The sequence below is a fragment of the Haemaphysalis longicornis genome, unplaced genomic scaffold, assembly GCF_048455015.1.
Source record: "Haemaphysalis longicornis isolate Haplotype H1 unplaced genomic scaffold, Haemaphysalis longicornis Haplotype H1 scaffold_1, whole genome shotgun sequence".
NCBI classification, from domain to species: Eukaryota; Metazoa; Arthropoda; class Arachnida; order Ixodida; family Ixodidae; genus Haemaphysalis; species Haemaphysalis longicornis.
The window spans coordinates 479426697-479450304 of record NW_027526203.1 but is presented as its reverse complement, the minus strand read 5'-3'; the positions used below and the strand labels follow the sequence as shown (position 1 = coordinate 479450304).

Below are 23608 nucleotides of genomic sequence, written 5' to 3'. Positions count from 1 at the left end.
GGTGACCTACAGGGCGGTGGTCTTAACAGCTTCCCGGCTGCGTTGGAGCAATTCTGAACTCGAGAAATTTCTCACAAGTGTTTTTCCCGCGCACGAGAATATTCAACTGCTAACAAAACGGTTGCTTAGATGGCGGCACTCCGTACGAGGTTGTTAATGCCCACTGTGCGAGAAACCATCCTTGTCGTTGTGCGCTATAGAAAATGGCCGCGGCTGTAAAGAGTAAAAAGACGCGTTTGAAAAGAAAGTTGGCTACATCGGAGTTTGTATGAACATGAAACCTTGGTCTCCAGGGTAGCACCCGAGTGAGTTATTTCTACGCTGAATCAGCGCGTCGCCTTCGGCGGAGAGAGAGAGCCGAGTGCGTGCACTCGTGAAATGCGCAAATGACGGGAAGAAAACAGGCACTATTCAGGCACAAAGAACGTTGATTCTGGGGAATTAGTGTTCGCATTAAAATAGGAGCGAAATGACTGCCGCCTTCTCAGTAGGCTTGCTGCGCCCGTGTGAGCGTGTGTAATAGACACAGCGGCGCTTCGGATTATTCCAGCACATAAGCAGTTTTTTTCGTGAGAAACAGGTCACGCATGTGGGCAAATTTACAGCTGGATACGCGTCGCTCTGTAAATGAAGAGAAAGTGGCAGAGGAGAGCCATAGAGCTGGAAGCGCTAGTACCATTGCCAAAAAGGCAAGTTGAAGCGCGGTTCGCCAGCTGTCTCTGCCTCGAAGAGTCAGCTGGCTCCCGCCACCGATTCAACACGTTGTCGAACTGAGTCTGAAGTATATGCTTGCTCCGTGTCCTGCAGTCACTGCGAGTGTCGAAAGAGGAAAGAGCGGGAACGAAGCGGCTCGTGGCAGCCGATGCCCACAGGCGGGAACACTCAGACGGCTAGAGCGATCCGCCCCGTTCACGCGCTGTTCAAAGGGCGTGAGAGGAACGCCCCGATGTGAAATGGAAACCGGAGCAAGGCGAACGCATCGGGCCGAGCCTTAAATTCGCTAGATGCCGAGCTATTCCTAAAGGCCCACCAATGGACACTTAGTTTTTAAAGGAAAGCTTTCTACCTCTACCAGCCAACGGTTCCTTCGTTGCGTGAGCGACAGGAAACTCCAACGCGGCTAAGGAGAGGTAGGGCGGTTTGCACTCACGGAGCATAGTGTAGATGGCGCGCAGGTGTCTTCTTACAACGGCGGGCTCCTCGGTGGGACGGCTTTGTCGTCTGCTTTAGCGACAGTTGTTTTGGCCAGTTTTGGCGAAGCTTCGCGACCATTGCGCGCTTCCGTCGCACGGCTTGATTAATTTGTTCGACAGCACCTCCTGGGTAACCCGGACCCGACGAAATTGAGTGGTAGTACGGCAAAGATACGTTAAGGATTGGTTTGCAGGGCGGTACAACAAAATGTAGAGACCACATACAGACATCTCGTCTCTAGAGAAACGCTACCTTTTGTGCACTGCTTACCACGAATGGGAGTCCATTTTCTAAAATGATGAATACCAATTCGGTTTTGTTTTAAGAGGTATTAGAAAAGGCGAAAGGAGCAACTGGTTCTGATAAATAGCGATTACAAAAGTGTGGCAATCCTCAAACTTACCAAACTAACTAGTTTAAATCGGTATAAAGGGGAATCACTAATTAAGCTCACATGCCAAATTGTTTCGGTGTCTGCGCTTGTGTCACGCGGTGGTGTAGCCGTGAGCTAGCACATCAGGGATCCGCTGTGTCCCCCTTCGAAAGACGCTCCTCTCCGTTTTCTTCCCGCCGACGCACGGCCGGGCTACAGCGGCGCCGTCCGCCGTTCTTGCCCGGCTGTGGCCGACGCTGCTGTGTTCCGGACGCCGCCCCCGAGAATTCCAGGCAACGTCTAGCAGAATCTCTAGTTTCCCTCTTTGTAGAGCCACGTGTGTGAATTCAAGTGACGTCGCATGGGCAATTGTTGGGGCTGTCGTTTAAAGCTTTGCTTTCCAACCACCTTCACAGCGTGGATTGGAGCCATTTTTTTGTACCATTTTGATCAATCCCGGTAGGTGCATATATAGTTATATATTGCGGTATCTATAGCACAGGCTAGAAAGAAAAAGCGGGACACGCGACAGAACATTGAAAATGCAGCAGTCTTTGGGCAGACAAACGCAATTTGGATAACAGAAGTTTGATTTGCTACGAAGCCCTTCTTTAATGGGATTGCTCAAGGATTTAGGAGTGAGTTCCCCATCCATGGTCGAAAATCCGTTACATGCAGATTCGGCGGACGCTTCGTGGAAACTCGCTCATCGCAGCCTTCATGGCTGGCGGATTATACAGCAGCAAGGCTACTGCGTGTACTGAACGGTATCAAAGATGCCCAAAGCGCCGTGAAGGGCACTCGACGATGCCCGAGTACAACCGCGAAAAGTGAAGCATATTAGCTTCAGGTGGATGAGTGGCGCACTTCATAGCCGAATTACGATTTTGGTTAAAAACCGGTCGCCCAAATATCTGCAACAGCTCCAGCGGTTAAGCGGTAGAGCCAAAGGTATAATGTTTGTTGAGGCCAAGGGACAAAAACCGCCAGTAAGAACTACGACCCGAAGAGTGGATTAGTTTTTGAAGCGGGATTATCGCTGCTTCATCATCACCGAGCAATGGGGATGCAAAAGAGACATCGGAAGCTAATGTACCGAGACGCTGCCTGATCGTACTGAGACAAGTCTGACGGGGCGCTGGAAGTCTCCTCCCCGAGGGTCTCACGAGGTCTCGCGCGATTGGCTCGACGCGTAAAAGCTTCGCGGATAAGCGCACGCAGAGCCAATCACGGGAGAGAGCGTCTCAAGTCGATAGACTTCCGGAGCCCCGTAACTCCCCAAGATTTGCTCAAAACTACCAAGCAGCGTCTCGGTGAGTCTCATGACATGGGACATGCCAGAAATGCCATTCTCTGCTTAAAGGCCCATGAAGAGAAAACACAAGTTTGGTTCATTCAAAAGATTGCCTTGTTAGAATCGTACTGACACCACTTTTCACGTAAACGTCGCTCAAATAAGGTACATAATTAGGAAAAATGGAATGGCCATGCGACCCACTAGCTCATTTCCCGCAACAGAACCTATGATGTCATATGCGGCAGCTATGCGATTGGCCGAAACCGCAAAAAGCAAACGCAAATTGGACAGGGCTTACAAGCTTGCCGAACGAGCTATTTGCGCTTAAATTTGGGGCACATTCTTTTTAAAGCCCTAAGAATGGTGGTACAAACAGTGGAAGTTACGAAAGCACACGTAAATATAGAAGTACCGATGCGTACTGCTGTTGGTACTGCGCGCACTATGCTTGGTTTAGCTGCACAGGAGGACTGCGGGGCTTTGGGGTTGTTTCAGGCGACACTGGCCGATTGACGCAAGCGACGATGTCTAAGTGACCGTAATTGTCGAGCGAGCACCATGTGTCACGAAACGATTGTTTCCATCAAAAAAACAAGCCAGGTACAAATACGTTCACAAACCAACCAAAGGCAGAAAACTGCTTGCCGCGGTGTGCTGGCGCCATCTAGAATAACGAACGGTAAACAAGACCCTGTGATGTCATTGCAGATCACAAAAAAAACTAAAATCAAAATTTTAACTTAAATTATTAATTTCTCAGTGAATCGTTTGCATTCTGACAAGCGCATTCTGATAACACAAACTTGGGTTTTGTCTTCATGGCTCCTTTAAAGGGGTCGTGAAGGCCGTTTTGAGCACACTAAATGACCTGGCGCAATCGTTAGGTTGGCTGTTCAACGTCATCTGTGCGAAGAATAACATTTTTACGTGCGGCAGAAAGCTCACACTTTCGTTGAGTTTGTTGCCGCGTTCTTACCCTTGCCTGCGTGTTTTTGGGCTCCGCCATCATCCCGCAAGTACGTCATCGATTCTCCCACGTGCGTCACGAAGCAGAAATCCTGCAATTGGACGGATTTTTTACGCACTTCCGGCGAAGAGAAGCGTCGTCTATACGCATTGTCGACGGGTCGCGGCGGCGCCTTTGGTTAATTACCGTTTCCTGCAGCACGCGTAATGCTATCGTGTTCGTCCATATTTGTCTTTTTTTACTCTATTACCATGCTTGTCGTTAAGGCGTGTTGGGTAGGCCGACACAACGGTGACACGACGGCGACGCCGACGTCCTAGTTGACCGAGCACCTTGTCATACGACGCCGACAGCGACTCGAACACGTCGGCCGACCGAAAGAAAGTCCGTGTGGTGTGACTGGCTCGCTGACCGAAGACGCCGACAATACCGCTCGGCCGAACGGTCGTCGGGAATTCGAGAAGCGAAAACTGCTCCCCGACAACTGATTCGTGCCGTAATGAATGCGGGTCTGTTCTCTTAGTTCCTAGAGTGTTATTAATAAACAGAGTAAGGTCCATGAAGTTCATACATCCCAACACTAGAGCTAATCGATCCGCATTTCGGCTTACGACGCTTTGGCCGTTCGCTTTGGTGACAATTAATTTGCCGGAGTTGCAAACTGCATAGTCGTGTGCGACCAGCAACGCTTGTGGAGAATACAACCTCAGTTGAGAGCCCAAGAGGAGTTACGGAAGGTTTACTAGGCAATAAGGAATCAATATCTTCCAAAGTTTTTACCGCAACGTGTACAACAAAAGCAGGGCGAGCACTATTCCCGCAGGGTGAAATCGCAGTCACACTCTCCCATTGTAGTATTGGCCTCGTGCACTGCAGTTTCAACTAAACACGTGGCGCCACCTGGAAGCGGCGACGGCGTTCTTTCCAAAGAAGAAAATAAACATATACGGCAGATTGCTATGGGATTCAATTACAACACTAACCGGGAAATTAGTATGCAAGACATCACTGCGTTTTGTTACGTTCACAGTTATTTCATTATCATTATTCCTCTTGCCAGTTGTGCGGGAATGCGTATAATTAGACGATAGTACACGTATGAGCGGCTTGCGACGCCGACGTGCACAAAGCACATAACCCGAGAAGAAATAATAAAAAAAGAGAACCGTAGTTGCTTTTGCATATCTGCACGCTACTTGTCATGCGACCACTGCGAAAAAATGCCGTGCCGGCAAAATATAAAGGTAGCCTTAAGACGAAAACACAAGGAACGTAAGTGTTTGCGCTACGCAGCTGCACAACAACAAACAGATGGACACACACCAGCTACAAAACGGAAACTCGCATTTACAGCTTTATTGAAATGTCTCTCAGAGTTTCAAATGTCTCAAACCTATGGTCCCGTGCCATTTGTAGTGTGCGTTTCTGGCACAGCAGGTCCAAGGAAACGAGGTCAAGCGGAGCGTGTTGCGCGAAATGCTTTTGCTGACGCAGATAACACGCACGCACGTTGGCATGTAGTTACGTACACACCTATCAGCTCTAAAACTATCTCTATTATTCCAAATGACCTTTTTTTTCATCGGCACCACGAAAGTGAGGGGAACCAGTTGTATAGAACCATAGCTACTGTTGTGCGCTCTACCATGGCCAGGCCGATGGTTGTGTGGAGTAAAAGGAGGGTGAACATCAAGTTAAATAAACGTATAAAGGCTTTTGTGAAAGCTTCCTCATGCGCATATGCATACAAAAATATTCGCATTTTAGGTAACCGCTTATCAACATACGAACGCGGTTGAAAAAAGGCATCAAGTAACATTTTTTTAAAGGGGCGCACCACCGATTTTTGTCGCGTATATGTTCTCTAGCTCATGTGAAAGCCAGCGTTTTATATAGCCTGGTAACCACAAGCAATTTATAAAGAAATTGTGGGAAATAATCTTAATTTAGCTCTAAACTTTCTGAAATCGGTAGAGTGGCGACTCGTAGTGTAGAAACTTGACACTACAATATGTGTCCAAGTGACGTGACCTGCAAAGCTAGCAGCTACTGCAGCTGCCGAAACGTTTATTCACTTATTGAATATCTTTTAACACAAGTATTTGTGTAAGTTTAAATTGTATACGTATTTTTTAACGTTTTTTTTGAAAATTATTAAGACACACCGCCCTCCGCCGCTGGGTTGCTCTTAGTGTGGCTAAATGAGCCCCCATGCCCACAATCCACGGCAGCGTTCAGTAAACAGACCCAGTGAACGATATTTGACGATTCTGCCTGAGTCAGGGGCGTTTCTTGTGCCGAAATATTCGATTTCAGTTTCCAAATACGCCAACGGCAAAAAAGAACGCGCCCGGGGAGAATCTAACTGCCTACCTCCACAACGTGAAGCCAGATTCTACCAATCGTCCATCCCAACAGATGGCGCCTTCGTGCAAAATAGACTAGGGAATTAAAAAAAAAAAACGTGAAGGAATAAGAAAGCCTGCGATTCACAGTTTCTTTAGCTGGGGAAAAGGTTTTAAATATCGCTTTTCATCTCGCATGCCGACAAAAGTATGTGGCCGCGCTACTGCATGTCATGGTTGCCAGAATTATTTTGGGGAGGACACATACGGTTCGTAGATCTAACAATTTCGATTTAAAAAGTGCTAGGGGGTTAAAAGCAAAACCGTTTCCCGTTGAAGTGCTTTAAGGGATGCCCTTTCATGTGGGATAGAGAACATCATCATCATCATCATCACCAGCCTATCTACGCCCACTGCAGGGCAAAGGCCTCTCTTATTAATTTCTAATTACCCCGGTCGTGCGCTAACTGCGACCAATTTATCCCCGCAAACTTCATCTCATCTGCGCATCTAACTTTCTGCCACCCCCTGCCATGCTTGCCTTCTCTAGGGATCCGCTCTGTTACCCTTAATGACCAAAGGTTATCTTGTCTTCGCATTACATGCCCTGCCCATGTCCATTTCTTCTTTTTAATTTCTACTAATATGTCCTTAACACGCGTTTGTTCCTTGACGCACTCCGCGAACATATTATCGCGGACACTCATCGTACAATCGGTGATAGCTTAACTCTGCAGCGGATTTTTCAACATCAAATGGATTTTGTTACAGGGAACTAGAATACTTACCCAAGTATTCTAGTTCACTGTAGATTTTGTGTGTCGCGTCTCATCGTTTGCGTGACGCCCGCGACGTACGTGTGCGAGGAGAACTACTTGACCAGCGTCAGCGAGTTTGCCGAGAACCAAAATCTCTGTATGCGATTTGTGTTACGAATCCGCTGCACTGCACCGCTTATCGTCGTATGTCCTGTGTGTATCTTGCAGAGTCGTGGTTTGTACGTGAGGAAATCGTGCTGGGCTGTTTTTATGCGCAACGCCGTCACGTCATCCGATGTCGATGCTTTAGAACGTCGAAGCGTCGAAGTTGCATCTGTTGCAACTGCAATTGTGGAGAATGTGTCCGCTTAACGTAACCTCTGGGACGAAATAATACGATTGGCTTTCGTACACGGCAGTAGCTGTGACAAGTTTCAAGTATTCTCGTTTCTTGTTGTGAAATAGGCTGCGCCCGATGTTGAGCGCTAGGCCTACGCGGTGCCAGTGTGGCCCGACGCGTATTGTGCGAACGTGTGTGTGGCGCATGTTTTGGCGGCCGCATACAGCCGATCCTACAGATTTACGCGTTATTAAGTGAATTGCCAAATCTGACAACAACGTAAGGTATCGTTCCTTACTGATTCGCATTTCTCGGGCTTGCCGAAGTGCAGACGGCGCAGTCACAGAACAGGGAGGGCGCAGTGGTGTGGCGTGTTCTTTTACGGCGAAGCAGTACATGTCTCACCGCCCACGGAGCATGCGCGCCGCCGGGGCGCTCCTCCTTGCCACCGCAGACGCCGCTTTCAACAACTGTCATTGCCCTCGCCACCACCGATGCATCTTTCACAAGCTGCGTAATCGTCTGATAACGGCGGTAGCGCCCTTATTACCACCCAGCTTGATTACCAGCCAAGGGCCCTATTCTCGACTGCACAAATTCCCAAGGAAACTGGGAGTTTGCCGGAAGTCTTTTCTGATTGGCCTTCAGTTTTGAACACGTCGTTCCGGTTGACAAAGCGGTTGTGTGCGCTTTCGTCATTTTGACGTTTCATGACGTTTACGGGCACCACTTCTAAAGTTTGCCTTATTTTTCTTTACTGACAACGCATAATTCTTGGCCGGCAGTGAAAAACTAGACTAAATGCACCGGACATGACTACGCGTAGGCTGGTCTTTGCCATTCAACAATAATACTGCTTGTAATACACGCCCTCTCTGTGATTGGCTGAGAAGGCGTGACGTAGTTTATACAGCTGGCGGGAACGATCACGTCACACAGGCAACTTCAGCCTGCGTAAAAGTGATGTGCTGTTACGTAACAGCTTGAAAATGGCGGCTGCTTTTGCCGCAAAATAGGGCAAAAAATTTCACCGACCTTCGGCGCCGCGAAATGTCGGTGAATGTGCAGTAGGCGCAGTTTCGCATGACGCGTGGTTTAAAGCATGTTTTCTACCTGAAGAAATAATAGTTTCGACTGTTTTCAAGTCAGCGATCACGGAGCATACAAATAACGGGCAGCATTTTCCTTTTTTTTTTCGGCAATAAAATAAAAATTGTTTGTTTGACGTAACCGCAATATAAGAGGGCAGTACAAGCCTCTCCATGACAGAGAACCCAATGCATGTCATTTGTCCACACTACTCCTAGTAGGCTGCTGGGTCACATGATCGAAGTCAAGAGAAAAATAACAAATAAAAGTGACTCTTTTGTTCATTAGAGCTCTGATTGAAGTTGAGCTTGACGAATGAGTGAATCGGCGACATCGGTGCGCTCCGTGATTATCAGGCGTAGCACTTCGCTGCTCTTGTAAGTCATGCAAGCGATGGTCGCTGCCGTCTTTTTATGTGATCCCGCCATGAACTGGTAACATAGCAGCAGACAATAGCGTGGCGGCAGTGGAGGCCGGGAAAGTGATAACGCAACAGAGCTTTTATTGAAGCAGAGAGCTCAACTATGTTACTAAAAGCGAATGAAATAAATAAATAGATAGGGTAAAAAAGATTGTGTGATGTTCTTTAGCTCAACATCCCCCTTTTGCTCGCTTTTGGATCAACGTTACTCGATCGCCTTGTGGTGTTGGCGCCAATTTCGGCCTGCAGAAATGTTTCCCTTGTCAACCTCAGCTACCGTCTAAATTTTTATAATACATGGCAAGGGTTTTTATATCTTTTATTGGCAATATTTGATTGATACCTTAGTTGTGATCTTTATGAGTGAAGCGTCAAATTACACTGCATGTCGTCAGAGCTATACGTGCTGATCACGTCACTCTTTGCTTACGTTTTGCTTACGTAAAAAAACATGGCGAATTTCCCGGGAAGTTGCGCTGTCGAGAATGGGGCCCCAGCTTGATAGACTGCCCAACCACTGCGTCCTTTACGCGCATGCTTAAGGAAACCTCGACATGCGCGCACGTTTAGAGTTTCTTGCTGATAGATGAGGCGTGTTTGTGGGCAGGGTTCATGGACACCATGTATCGTTGTTACGCTTTTTTTTTTATCTTGTTGCGATCGCTCTTTTTAGGCGTAGTGCAATTGCGTGTTTATATATGACTGCTGTAGTTTTTCCGCGCGCATAGCGTGCACTCGCTTGCCTACTACTGTTGGCAGCATTGGTGGACTTTTTTTTTACCTGTGTACAATCTCGCAATGTTTTTTATTACGTGCAACGCGCATGTCGGCGGATTTTTTTTTGCTATTTTTCTTTGTTATTTTTGGTGCAGTCACGTTGCAGCCAACTTTTGTTAGGGCTCAGTGTGCCCTGTGTTTTCCCGTCGCGCATTGTATTATCACCTTGTGTGTTCCGCCCACTCCTGCCTAAGCACTTGTTTCAAGGGTGGCAGTACTGTATAAATAAAAAGTTGCAGATGACGCCTACGTTTATGTCTTAAGATGTGTCACGCGCTAGCATTACTCCGGCGTTGAGGGAACGTTTTGGAACGGAGCTGCTACATTTACCATTTCTGCTTTACAAGTACCGAATTTGAGCCAGAATTCCAGGACCCCAGAATCAGCTGACGCTGATCTTCAGGTGACAACCTGGTCAGGGCAGCCTGTCATGCGTCGATATAAGTTGGATATGTAATGTTGGATTGTTCAGCCCTGAGCATATCCTTGGCTATGACCAGGTTAACAGAGTGGGTGTTTTCCCGCATTTAGCCCAGTTTTAGGTCCATCCCGGACATTTCCTACCAAACCACTTTGCCCATCTGGATTTATGGATAGATGTGTTGGTTCGTATCCTGAACACGGTGAGAGAGAGAGAGAGCATCCACTTTATTGGAACTCTGGTTTTAGGGTGGGGGAGTGGCGGTGGCAGTGTTTGCGATTCTTAAGCGATGAGATCCCCGTGTGGCACGGGGAAGGATGGTGTTTACACGCTTAGGATGACGAGGCGTGTTCCATATTTTTCGGAGGGTTGAGTATGATAGTCGGTCAACCGGGACCACGGAATGCGAGTTTGAGGGGATCTTGGTCGGCTGCGTCACTCCCTTCCAGACCCTTGTGTCGGCGTGTTAATGTATTTGTGAGCTTTTATCATTTTGTATTGGAGAATATTTCTCAAGCATTTAGGCACTCTGCCTGTAGCCAAGAGACTAATGGCCGATTGAGTGTGTGTACTAATGCTTAAGCATCTATTCGATAGTTCCGATAGGGGAATCGCAAAGAGAATTCAATTCATGTGTGAATGAAGGTAATTCAATTACAGCAATTGCCCCAGTACTCCAGTGCGACAATGGCTGCCTTGTAGTTTCCAACGTCCCGGCGTCAGTATATACGGTTGTTTTCATGGTCTTCGACCTTTCCTCAAAGGAATTTGATCCTGGATTGCCGCCTGTCCACGCGTAGGTTTCAATCAGTGCTTTTCAGTAGGGGGAGGGCTTTTATGCAAAGTCGCTGGATCAGTGACGTAACCATCGTGGCGTTCCGCCTTCTTTTTTCAGGAGACGCATCTATTTATAGGTGACCGCTCTTCATTTTGTTTTCCCAGACACTCTTTTTTGTGCTAGGAGAGTGGCCTTTCTGATTTCGTCACAGGTATTATAAGACACAACATAAAGGCCCTTGCGGTGATTGTAACAACTGGGAAGGTTAAGTGCTGCCCCATATGCTGCCGTAATGATGGGGGTTATTTGGCCTTCTTCAGTGCGGATAAGTAGTGTCTGGTACTGCATGCTGTACGATATCTGGCCCAGGCTCGCTGCCTGCACGAAATTAATCATTTTTTTTTCATTCCTGCACTTCCCCTGTACAGGCGTTTTACTAGTTGGGCAAAATGGTTGAAGGATTTTCTTTACTTTTGGTGACCATAAGATCGGCTCCGCTGCTTCCCTGCGGGGCCATGCCGAGGAAACGTACGTGAATTCTTTCGGGGATTTCATGCTGGCCGATTTTTATAGGTTTTTCTTTTAAATTTGAACCAAGGCGCCATTCATCGTTCGACGACAGAGCTTCTGGTGGTGACACGACCGCGAAGGATTTTAAGTTATTTAAAATTTCGCGTAATTTGACGCCGTATATACTCGGTTTTGTTTTGCATTGGGACACATTTTAGCTCGTTCCGGGTTACAATGTCAGCTTTTCTTGGTTTGGTTTTTGAGAGCCTGGCGTTAGTATTATGCCGCCTAAATTTCAGGCTAGGTGACACAATGTTCACGGCGGCATTAGGGCGCCTCCATGCACGGGTGTCTGTGTATGTACGACGTCGCTGGCATCACGGCACCCTAGCCGGTTTCGTTTTAGGTCGTCGGAGAGACACTTTGGTGGTGGTGTAAGTTGCGCGCACAGGTGGCGACCGTGTCCCCTCAGCAACTGCACTGAGCAGGCGAGGTGCCTGCTCAAATCGCGTATCTTACCTTTTGCCGCGGCGTAGTATCGTTGTCCTCCTTTCAGCAATCTAATTGCCGCTACTCGGGATTCCAGATTCCGGCGAGCCCTCGTATCTGGCTGCCTCTCTTGTAGTTTCCTGTGAGCACCGATGACGTATGTACCCCCGCGGACGCTTCATGAGCACGGCTAATAGCGGACGACTAGCAGGTACGGTGAAATCGAAAAATGAGCCTAATAACGCTAGCGCGTTAATAATCGCGCTACGACGAGCCCGACCAAATATACAGACGACCATTACCTCTTTCCAAGCAGACGACGGATAAGCGACGCCCAGCGAGCGAAATTTGAACTATTCAGAGCCAAAAATGGTATCCGCGTGTTTATACATTTATTTTTGTTGTGGCCACGTGGGGATCCATCACGGAAGAAAAGCCACGCAACGCACTCAGATCCGACGAAAGCAGAAAGGACACGCGGTGCATGTGGCGTTCGTTCGTGGCACATTACACATACGCGAATGCGCCAAAACCTGACGGGAGGAACAATTGCACGTATGAGTTACGGGGAACGTTTTTAAGGAATAATGGTAAAAAAACATAGCTTTTTGCAGCAATATCAACTAAGAAATAATAGCTATCGTATACGTACATACTCCCAACGGCTAAATCTATTTTTAGCTGGTTGGAATTTCTTTTCTTTTTTTCGGATGCATCGCCTTTTCAATCAAATTCTGTTTTTTTAGCTTCTCAGGCATACCGTTTAATAACGGTTCTTCGTGTCTTAAAAAAGAAATGAATAGGGATATATTTTTCTCCCTTGTACTGATTATTTACAGCCAAAACAAAAAGTATCACAAACCTAACTCTGCAAACCGGAATTTCCTGCTCTTGACGTATATTCTGGGAGTCGCAATGTATGCACACGAACATTTCGCCGCAATTCCACACACACAACGGACATCGAATCCCTTCCTGGCACCGACAAGGCACATTAGAGTTTACACGGGAGATATTCGCTTCTACAAGCATCATGAAGTCGTATCGCCGGTCTGCTCCTCGCAGTAAGCTTTCGCCAACGCTGGGTTATGCCAAATGCCCTGACCGATACCTAAAGCTCAACGAACCAAATCCACCAAAGCAAATAAAGCGTTGCCGGCGGCGCTGGGAAGTTATGCCGTCATATCATGCTCTTCTCGGACTAACGACCCGCAAAAGTTTCTCCATTGGTGAAGCATTCGCGCCTTCTCTCTCACACACATTATCGCTCCCAGAAGGCGATGCACACACACACACGCACACTCCTGCAGTCTTCTCGTTCTCCTCGTAAGTGGGATCGCCAGTTTTCGTCTTTTCATTTTTGTCTTTCATTTGGGCGGCGCCGCTTGTGTTCAGTGAAAGCCGTTGCGAAATTACAGTGTGTCCGCGCGGCGCGGTAACAGTCCCGCGCTTGTATACAACTGGTTTTATTAGATGCGACGCATCTCTTTAACTCGCCTTGTCCGCCGTAGTCGGCGTAGTCCGCACGTCTCTCCCCCATTCTCCTCGCCGCGCCAGCTGCGCACTAACGCCGCTGCCGCTCGCTCCCGTCGCCGTGCCAGCTGTGTGTCAGCGCGCGTTAGCGCTCGGTTAAACACATGCGCATGCGCTGCTCTCTCTCATTCCGCTACATATAAACGCGGTAACTGCGCCGCTCCATTCAGTCGTTCTGCCGCCGTTCCACCGCGCCGCTCCGCCGATGACATCCGATGACCACCGATGATTTGAATGGAGACTATGTGGGTTTCCGTTGCGTTTCCGTTATGTTAGCGTGCCCATTGTTGTTATGTTTCCATCTTACGTAGCGTGTCCCCCCCCCCCTCCCCACGATGCGTCGCATCTACCCATGGTTCCCCTCGCGGGAAGATGGTGTAATTTTTGTGATGAACCGCTTTTCTGTCGCCCTTGCGAAGCACTTTCTGTTTATTAAAGTACAATTTGTCCGTTTGTATCACGCTGTAATACCATAGCGGCGTTTGTTTTTTCGCTTGCTGATGATGGTACAGCGCTGAATGTCATGCTTCGGGACGTCGCCTGCTCGCGGAATTCAGAAGTTATGCCTTCGTTGTCTGCAAGATGGCGCTGAACACAACACATCAGTAGCACCACCATACCATCCCACGAGGCCGCTAAAAGTTATTTCCACGCAGTCCAGTTTTTTCGTGGCGCAGTGGACTGAAGCGTGGCGCCCGCTCAATCAAAGCCGCGGGTTCAAACCCCCGCCGGACACTGCTTTTTTTTCTTCTGCCTTCTAAGTGGGATGGTTTGGGAATCGCATTTTCGAATCGAAAATAAAACTTTTTGGTTGAATTCTCGAACTACCATATGAAATGTCAATGCATCGTTGAAATCATAGGCACGATTTCGACAGTTTTAAACTGACTCTAAAGTGGAATGTACCGCGGACTCTAAAAATGCCGTGTGCTGTACCGTGCAACCGTTCGGCTGGTTTTTGTTACGCTTATAAATGTTTAGAACTGATCGGAATAACGGAATGGGATACTGCAACTGCCTATGTACGCGACTGCATGGAGTCAACACAGCACGACCAAGCTCCAATTGGCGCGAACGAGCGGCCAATTAAGCAATATATAAACTGACCGGTTCGGACCGCATATACGTGCTCACTCTACCAAATTTTGAGGGAATTCTTTAGTCATTCGCTTACACATTTTTGATTCCCATATGCACCAAGACTCGCAGTCGCCGCGAACGTGTGGTGACAGGGTCGTTGTCTTTTCGCGTGATCTTACAGCGGTGAGCTGAGTGCAAGATTCATAAGAAAATTATAAAGAAAACGGCCCAAACGGAACGCAGAAAGACGACCCCACCCCAAAGCAATGCTACGGCGCAGAATATCGCACTAGCCGACGACGCGCGCCACCGGATGTTCTGGCAGACGACACCGAGAATCGAGGCCTCATGGGCAGTCACGCTCGCGCGATCCGAGGAGGTGACAGAACGAGGCAGAGTCGCGGCGCAAGCAAAAATGCAATGTTTTGGTTTGTAATACTCTTGCTAATACTCGTCGCTTTAACAAAATTCTGGAAGGAGGTGATTACTAGGGCATATATTTGCCTGAAAATGTGAACACCCATGCATCTGTAAGACCTCTTCAAGGCCCCTTTAATAGTGATTAGCCCGTCAGTCAGAGGCTAGCGTTTTATACGCTCAGCAGCTTTCTCACTCCACTGCCCTTGTTTTGAGCCATCATAACTGCACAATAGCGCATCTACAAAAACTGTTTTGCTCCTTACTCACCATTTCAACAACATTGTGTTCGGCCTGATAACTATCGGTAAAACCTCTTTCAGGCCCCTTTAATGGTGATTAGCCCGTCAGTCAGAGGCTAGTGTTCTATATGCTCGGCAGCTTTCTCACTCCACTGCCCTTGTTTGGAGCCAATCATAGCTGCACAATAGCGCATCCACAAAGACTATTGTGCTCCTTACTCGCCACTTCAACAAGATTGCGTTCGACCTCATAACTATCGCTAAAACCTCTTTCAGGGCCCCTTTAAAGGTGATTAGCCAGTCAGTCAGAGGCTAGCGTTCTATACACTCGGCAGCTTTCTCACACCACTGCCCTTCTTTCGAGCCAATCGTAACGGCACAATAGCGCAACTACAAAGACTGTTCATCCTGACGTCATAACCAGTAACCGAGTGCCGATGGCAATGACGCCGGAAACGGAACGTGATTAGTTTTCTGGAGAAGCGATGTTGTACCTGAGTGTTTGCAGTATAAATGCGAATGCGAAAGCAGCCATGATATGCTTTGTGTGTCCACGCAAAAAGCTGTCAAATGCCTTGTCGCTGTCCCCAGTAGAATATCGAAAACTGTGTTCGCAGGGGCCTACACGCTGTTTCTGGCTGCGGACGAGGCCATCGACCTGGTGTCTCCGCAGCTGCTGGACACATGGCGCTCAGACCGGGCGTTGCGCCAGGCGGCCATGCTGAACCATGTGCTGTCGTCGCGGCTGCTGCTTGCTGACCTGACCCGAGGCCAGGGCTCCTTCACCCCCAAGGCGTCAGCGGCGCGTCTCAACGTCCGCCGGCACGCCAATGGGGTAAGCTACGCGATAAGGCCAAGCAGCCTGGGTAAGTCGTAACTCCTAGAAGGAAGGGTTTTAGTGAGTACGCACTTTAAATGGACCACACGCAGTCTTGACCATCGTCCGGCCACCTTCCGCCTATTGGCCGTATGCATGACAAGTGCAGAGCAGCGGCATTTTACGCCATCTGGTTGCCGCTCGAAAACGCCTAACAGAGAGTACGCTAGTGAGTTTTGAAACGGCAAGCCATTGGTTTAACCCTTGTACAATAAGGCGTTGACCGTTTTGCTTTCTTTTCTTTACGCTTTCTTTTCACGAGTTCAAACCATATCGTAATGACTTTAATAAGGAACTTGGAAAAGGCAAAATTCAATATTTTGAAGACAGTTTTAAGCCAATTGAAAGCAATAGCAAGGCTTTGTGGAGCAAATTAAACCAAGTTTTAAACAACTTTCGCCTCACGAAACCAATTGATCAAATCCTTATCAATGGGGCAAAAAAAAAATGGCCAAGATTTATCAAATGCCTTAGATATGCATTTTACTAATTTGCCTATACCATCTATCAGGCATCACATCCACACTGCAAACAATGGCAGCCAGTTTAATAGCATGTTTTAAACCCTGTTTCTGCTGAGAAAGTACTGTTCACTTTCTTAGCCCTAAAATACCAATTGTTGCGACGCGGAAGACATACAAATCTAACCTGTAAAATATGTAATCGACGTCATAGCTCCAGTGTAAACACATATTTTTAACTTATCCTTTTCCTCGGGTATTTTTCCCCCAAAATGCAAATAGCTAAAGTTATCGCAATTTATTAGAAACGCAACTGTAATAACCTCGGGAACTACCGTCCAGTTTCTATTTTACCAGTGTTTTCTAAAGGACTAGAAAAAAATTATCCATGCTCGCCTCGCATCCTTTGCAGATAAAACAAACTTAGTAACAGAGGCACAATGCCACTTTTTTGCAGAATGCTTTTATATTTACAAAGCGAAATTATTTCTGCATTGATCCACGGGCTAGATTTGTTTCTCCGTGTGACCTGGATTTTAACCTTTGAGTCATCGTAAATATTTTCGAATGTTTCAACAAACAAGCTATAAGCTTGTAAATGGTCGTAGTGTAGCAAGGAATCCCAGTTAAAAGTTGTGATTTTTCTGTCTACCTTTTTAGAATTTATAATAACTTTGGTATCACCTTCAACATTATTGTGTACATTACCAGTTCCTAACGCATACACAGCAATAATATAATTATCAGAGACCTTTTCTTTAATTATACAGCCTGAGGTAGTTTTTTTTGGGGCACTCTATTATTTATAATGATCAATACACGTCCTTGTCAATCGTTTGTTCAGTATTTCTTCACGCGTATATCCTTGAATCAGATTTTCGAAACCATGACTTGCCAATAGTGTTAAGCAGTCAGTAACTGTTGCGTTAGATGAATTACATGTGTTAATATTAAAGTCAACAACTAAAATTACCTGTTTATTGCAACTGGGCATGATTATAGAAATCATGCAGTTCGTTAAGGAACAACAGATATATCCCTATTCGGTAATCGGTAAACGCAACAAATCAGGAAATCTTCGCAATCTTTACTGATAGAAACAGCAATTACCTCTGCCTTACTGAACTGGACATCTAAACGTTCACACAGCCAAGAGCTCCGTACAAACATTCCAATACCACCTCCTTTTCTACCTTATCTACATAGACTAATTAATTGAAAATTTTAAAGAAATGTTTGAGAGCATTCAGATTGGCTCACATTAATTTCTGTGAGAATTGGGACATCTAATAAAAACAGTGTGCAAACAAGGCAAACCTGGAGCATAACGCATGTTTCTGCAAACTTCTAACATTTACGTGAACTATACAATGCCCAGAAGCCCAATCGCGTTTTTGGTTTTCCCATTCAATGACAGATACTAAAGTTTCAGTCATCAATTTCGCCTATTTTAGACAAGTCGGCTTCGCACTTAAGGCGATTCAGTGACATTCCTTCTTTTTTGGCATATATTTTTGTATTTCGAACCCAAACGAAGCGGTTCTGGTTCGCGGCAGCCTTGTTCTTCGTTAACCAATAAAGATGTTTTGTGCGAGCAGTCAGGTTTTCGTTCCCGAATATCTTTTCGTTCCTCAGAAAAGTCCTTTGCTCAAGCCATTTGTTCATAGTGACAAGCCTACTGAAACGAACTAAAATAGGCGCAACAGCATTAGATCGGGCCTTGACCCTATGAACAGCCTCTACCTCTTCAGGACGGGGAACCAGTAGTTTCAGCTTATTAGCTAATGAACCCAGGACGCTTCGGAGGTCTTCACCGTCGCATTATTTAATTCCATGAATCTCAACGTTACACTTCCGGGAGTACTGTTCTAGTCTATCCACTTCATTTTCACGAAAAGAAATTCGGGCACTTTGGGAAGCCACTTTCGTTCCAAAGTCATGTGTTTTCTTTGTTATGTCTTTTATTTCCGCTTTCTGTCCTTCAAGCGAACGAACAATAGAGAGTTTTGGCTGACCGTTTTCGACGCTCCGCTCCGGTATCGGCGGCCCGCTCAGCGCAACCGGAGCCAATGCCGTTCGCGGTCAAGCGCGCCTCGCATGCGCAATGGCGCTTCCGCTTGCTATCGGAGCGGAGCGGACCGTGAAATACGATCAGCCAATCGTCGTATTTTGACGAAAGCGTTTCTAAACTTGCTTCCATGATATGGATTGTCTCTGCCTGCGTAGCGATAGTATCGTTTGTGGCTTGGTGCTTTTCTAGTTGCTCTTTCTGTTTTCTTTCAAGAGCGTTCAATCGCTGAAGAACCCTATCTAGCTTTACCATCACGTCAGACAAACAAGATTCGTCATCACTGCCGGTCGAGCTAGCGGCAGCGCTGGAGCCAACTCGTCCAGGCACATGTGATTTAAGCTCACCGGAATTACAAGTTGGGCATAACCACGTGTCAAGCACTTCCGCTGACATTCCTTCGAAACCCTTCTTTGTGACTCCAGAGCATTTACCGACATGGTAGTGATTCCCGCACGGCTTACAGGTGAGACACTGACCGTCAGGATCGACAGGCTTCATCCAAGGAAGGCAAACAACATCGTTCGACGTAATGAACAAATGGTGCAATCCGGCAGAGCCACTAGCGAAGACAAAAATATAAGTCACAAACGAAGTTTAGCACGGTGGTCGTGCTCCCGCCGGACTGCAGTTGTCGATCAGCAAGCGACGGTTTTTAAGCCTTGAACTGCCGGGTGGCTTGCGCTGACTGGCTGACATCCGGTTGACGTAAGCCCAGATAGCGTGGTGCACTCGGGCGCTTGACTTGGCGATTCCGTGACAGTGGTTCGAAGCGGCGACAGCAAGCAAACGGGAAACCTAGGCGAGAAAACAAACGAAGTTGAGCACGGTTGTCGTGCTCCGCCGGACTGCCAAGTCTGAAGTTTTGAATAAAGTCTTGAAAGCACACAAGTTGCACAACCAAGGAGTATGGAGCGCAATGGAGATAGCTGCATGGTCCTAAATATATTAAGCCTAACTCTACTTTGTAGCACCAAAGAGATCCCCCGACATCTTTATAAACATATTGCCTAAGAGGCTGACATAGGATCGGCCTGTGCTGGATGAGCATGTCCATGCAGCATGTGACTGCCATAAACGAGGCAACGTCACGAGTACAGTCTCTGGAATGACCTCACCACACCAACACACGTCTGCATTAGTGTGTACACAGACAGATATTGAATTTAGCTGCATCTTAAGTAAGAAACACTTGGAAATGAGCACATAGTCGAAATCCAACTATATCTACACCGCAAACCATCTTGAAAATCGGACAAAAGTTAAGATAAACGATTGCACAGCATGCCGATTAGAAATACAAATTATACTGGACCCTTTAACTGACCCGGACGCATGGGTTCAGAGACTATAGACGCAAATAGACAAGTCCATTAATACTATAATCCTAACCACGCGTAACCTCACGGTAGACGCACATTTGCTTCAGAAAGGGCGTGCCCGATGGTGATTCCTGAAGCGATGGAAAAAGCAATGGCTCAATCTCAGGCGTCGAGTCGTGAACTGTCTGCACAGGCCCCCGAGTACACGCTACGGAGGTGCAGACTCAAAAGATGCACTTACTTTTGTAATAGGCTTCACGAGACGTTGGGCAAACGTAAAACTTGGCAACTGCTAAGGTGCCCATCAGGTCTAAACTAACCTGAGTGGCTCAGGCGTTGTGCTGCTGAGCACGAGGACGCGGGTTCGATTCCAGGCCGCGGCGGCCGCTTTTCTGATGGAGGCTAAAAGCAAAAACGCCCGTGTGTAGGAGATTTCGGCGCACGTTAAAGATACCCTGGTCGTCAAAATTAATCCGGAGCTCTCCACTACGGTGCGCCTCATCGCCTGCGTTGCGTCGGCGAGTTAAACCCTACAATCAATCAGGTCTAAACCAACTAAACTAGCCACGCATCAAGCCTACGTAGACTTATTGTATAATAGAACAACCCTCATGCTGCATAGTGAACTCAAGTAGATATTTGGCAATGACAACTCCGCCACCGGATATAAGTACCCGCTATACTATGGCAACCCAACAAGAAAATGGAGAAACCTTCTACCCCATTGAACCTCCAAAATGCACCGACTCGGTTAACTAGAAACACTGCCCCTTGCCATGATGCTGCGACACCTAAACGAAGTAGAGCAAAATCGGCTACTAAACTACTTAAACATTATCTGAACATGATGGTTTTAATGACCTAATAAGTTTTTCTACATCATAGGAATCAATGGTAATTGGTGGCATATGGCTGTGACTATAATTGCAAGGTACGGGTAGTAGGACATGAGTAGTTTCGGAGAAATTAGATGCAAATACGTTTTTTCAAAACTTCAGCACACTGGTTAGATGGAATAGAAGAGTTACTATTATCAGAAAGTGTTAAAGAGTCGTCATCTTTAGGAGGGTTTATAACGCGCCAGAATTTTTTTGTGTCTGTCGCTAGCATCGATGGCAAAGTATTAATGAAGAAATTTTCTATGGCATTTTTAAGATCATTAACGTAATCTTTAAAAGACGCCTTGTAGGCAGCCCTCCGAACAAAACTAGGGGACAGCCTAGCTAATTTGTATAAACGCTTTTTTCTATTAGACAAGCGCTTTAATTGTTTAGAATACCATGGTGCGTTATTATTGAAGAGTATAGTGCGAGTGGGTATGTACTTATCTGTTAGTTCATTAATTTTGTCACAAAACATGTCCCAATTAGTCTGCACGGAGCGACAGTCAAAATCTACAAAGAAAGTGTCAAAAAAACTAGACAGTTCTTCGTTAATTGCTGTAAAATTTCCTTTTTCGTAAAGTCGAATCGTTTTGTTGTTATTTTTTTTATTTCGGACGTGGTAAGTTAATGTCAAACGATAACATACAGTGGTCGCTCAAGCGGGGTTAGTGCGCAATACTAAAAACGTAATCTGGCCGGGAGGTTAGTACAAGATCAAGAATGTTGGCGGTTGTTTGTGTTGCTCTAGTGGGCTGCCTGATAAGCTGGGTTAAAGAAAAAACGGAGCACGTATCTAGGAAGTCTTTAGCTAGGGTTGAAAAGGGTTGCAATGTGGGCGATTCCTTTTCCCAAGATATATTTGTAATGTTAAAGTCTCCAAGTAGAAATAACGGGGTATTAGTATAACGTGTGGAAACGAGTTTTTTGTAACGCAGGTGAAAGAGTGGTTCCCCAGGTTGGCTTTTCGCAAAGGCGATTAGTTTGTTACGGATTTCCCGCGTTGCAGGACAGAAATCTTCAGATAATATTATGTTCTTTTCTCTCAGCTTCTTGCGCGCAGAAAGTATTTGCTCCTTCACTTTGACGCTTGAAAATTTGACAATTATTGGACTGGCTTTAGTCGGTGAAAAAGATCCTAAGCGATGAGCACATTCGAACGCGTCATCAGAAAAAGTGGGAAGAACGTTAGTAAGAACACCTTTCACGAGCGATTCTGATTCCTCCCAAATCTCACGGGGAGAGTCGGAAAAACCATAGAAGATTAGGTTGTTACGGCGGGATCTATCTTCCAGGTCATCCATACGAGATAGCAAAGAATCATGCTGGGAGGCTAGCGTCCCCATCTCATGTTCAATATGTTCAAACGCTGCAGTTTTTTCTTCTAGTGCCAAGAGACGCGTTTGAATGCACTGCATGCTGGCTTCTATTTTCTTTTGACCTGCTTGGAGCGTTTTAAGGCCATCCTCCAAAACAGCCCGACTCTTTTCCGCTTGTATGGAATGCGAATGTAGATCTTTAAAAAGGTGAAACGTAACGTTCATATGCTCGGCGGGGTCATCAGGCAAAGTTTCGAGGCCTAAAAGGGCAGCGGAGTGTGTCGTGGGACCGGGATTAGTTTCCACATCCCCCAAGCATAGCAGCGAAAACGTCATTGAAAAACAGTCGGCGATAATTTCACACACTACCCCGGGGCACGGAAGCAACAGCAAACAAGGGTCGTCGCTTTTCTTCGCATATAACGAGCAAGTACTACGCACCTGCAAAACGTAAAGTTGAGACGTGTGAGCCATGCTGCGTAGACTGCTCCCGTGCCCACTGAAGTGGCTGGCTGGCTGGTCACGGTTTATAAAGGCCGGGGTGGACGGTTGACGTAGAGGAAGTTGGTGCGCCGAAGTCCGTGCGCATGACGAAATCCTCGTTCAAGAGGAGGCTATAATCCCAGGAGTGGTGGCTGATTATCTTCATCGGCACTGCAAACGCTGTAGAAGCGCCTACCGAAGCAGACACACCCGGCAAACGAAGCCGCACCGCAGACAGAAAAAATTCCCCCGCATTTCCCCGAGGGGGACAATGTGAAAGTGCGAATGCACGGTTGTCGGCCCGCTTGCGGCGCTTGCGCTCGGCCCCCGCAGCCCACCGCCTCGCCGCCTTCTCTTCCATCTCTTCCATCGGGTTTGTAGTATCACGTGTACACCACGCAGTTATCAAGCCGCTATAACGCCGCTGAGTCGCCAACGTACGCCGCTGACGACGTAGTTTGAATGCGTTAAAGATATAAGGCGCGTTACTAACACTGATATCAGCGTCGCGTCCGTGGCTTAGCCGGTAGAGCGTCGCGCTGCGGCCGCAAAGTCCTCGGATCGAAACCTGGCGCCGGATGCTGTTTTTTTTTTTATATAGAGAGGAGGACTGCGGACGCCGCCGCCGACGCCGCCGCCGCCGCCGGCGCCGGCGGTGGAAGGTTTGGGGTCGCTTATAAAGTGCATTCGCACTTAAAAAACCTGCAGAACGTTAAGTTGAGACGCGTGAGCAATTCTGCGTAGACTGCTCCCGTGCCCACTGAAGTGGCTGGCTGGCTGGTCACGGTTTATAAAGGCCGGGCTGGACGGTGTTGACGTAGAGGAAGTTGATGCGCCGAAGCCCGTGCGCATGATGAAATCCTTGTTCAAGAGAAGGCTATAATCCCAGGAGTGGTGGCTGATTATCTTCATCGGTACTGCAAACGCTGTAGGAGCGCCTACCGAAGCCGACACACCCGGCAAACGAAGCAGCACCGCAGACAGGAAAAAATCCTGCAAAACGTAAAGTTGAGACGCGTGAGCCATGCTGCGTAGACTGCTCCCGTGCCCACTGCATTACTCTATTTAGCGGCGGGAGGGCACTTAGGGTGTTGTCATTCAAATTAAGGAGGAGGAGAAACACTTTATTTGCAAACTGGGTCTAGGGGAGAGGGGTGGCGGAGGAT

At 47.3% G+C, this 23608-nt stretch overlaps 1 protein-coding gene across 1 annotated transcript in view; it reads left to right on the top strand.

The window, feature by feature from the left end:
* LOC144162808 (uncharacterized) overlaps window positions 1-23608 on the top strand; it is a 58326-nt gene that overhangs the window by 5456 nt on the left and 29262 nt on the right. The window contains exon 2 of the mRNA XM_077693475.1: window positions 15502-15866. Within this exon, the coding sequence (XP_077549601.1) occupies window positions 15502-15866 (365 nt within the window). The remainder of the gene's footprint in view (window positions 1-15501; window positions 15867-23608) is intronic.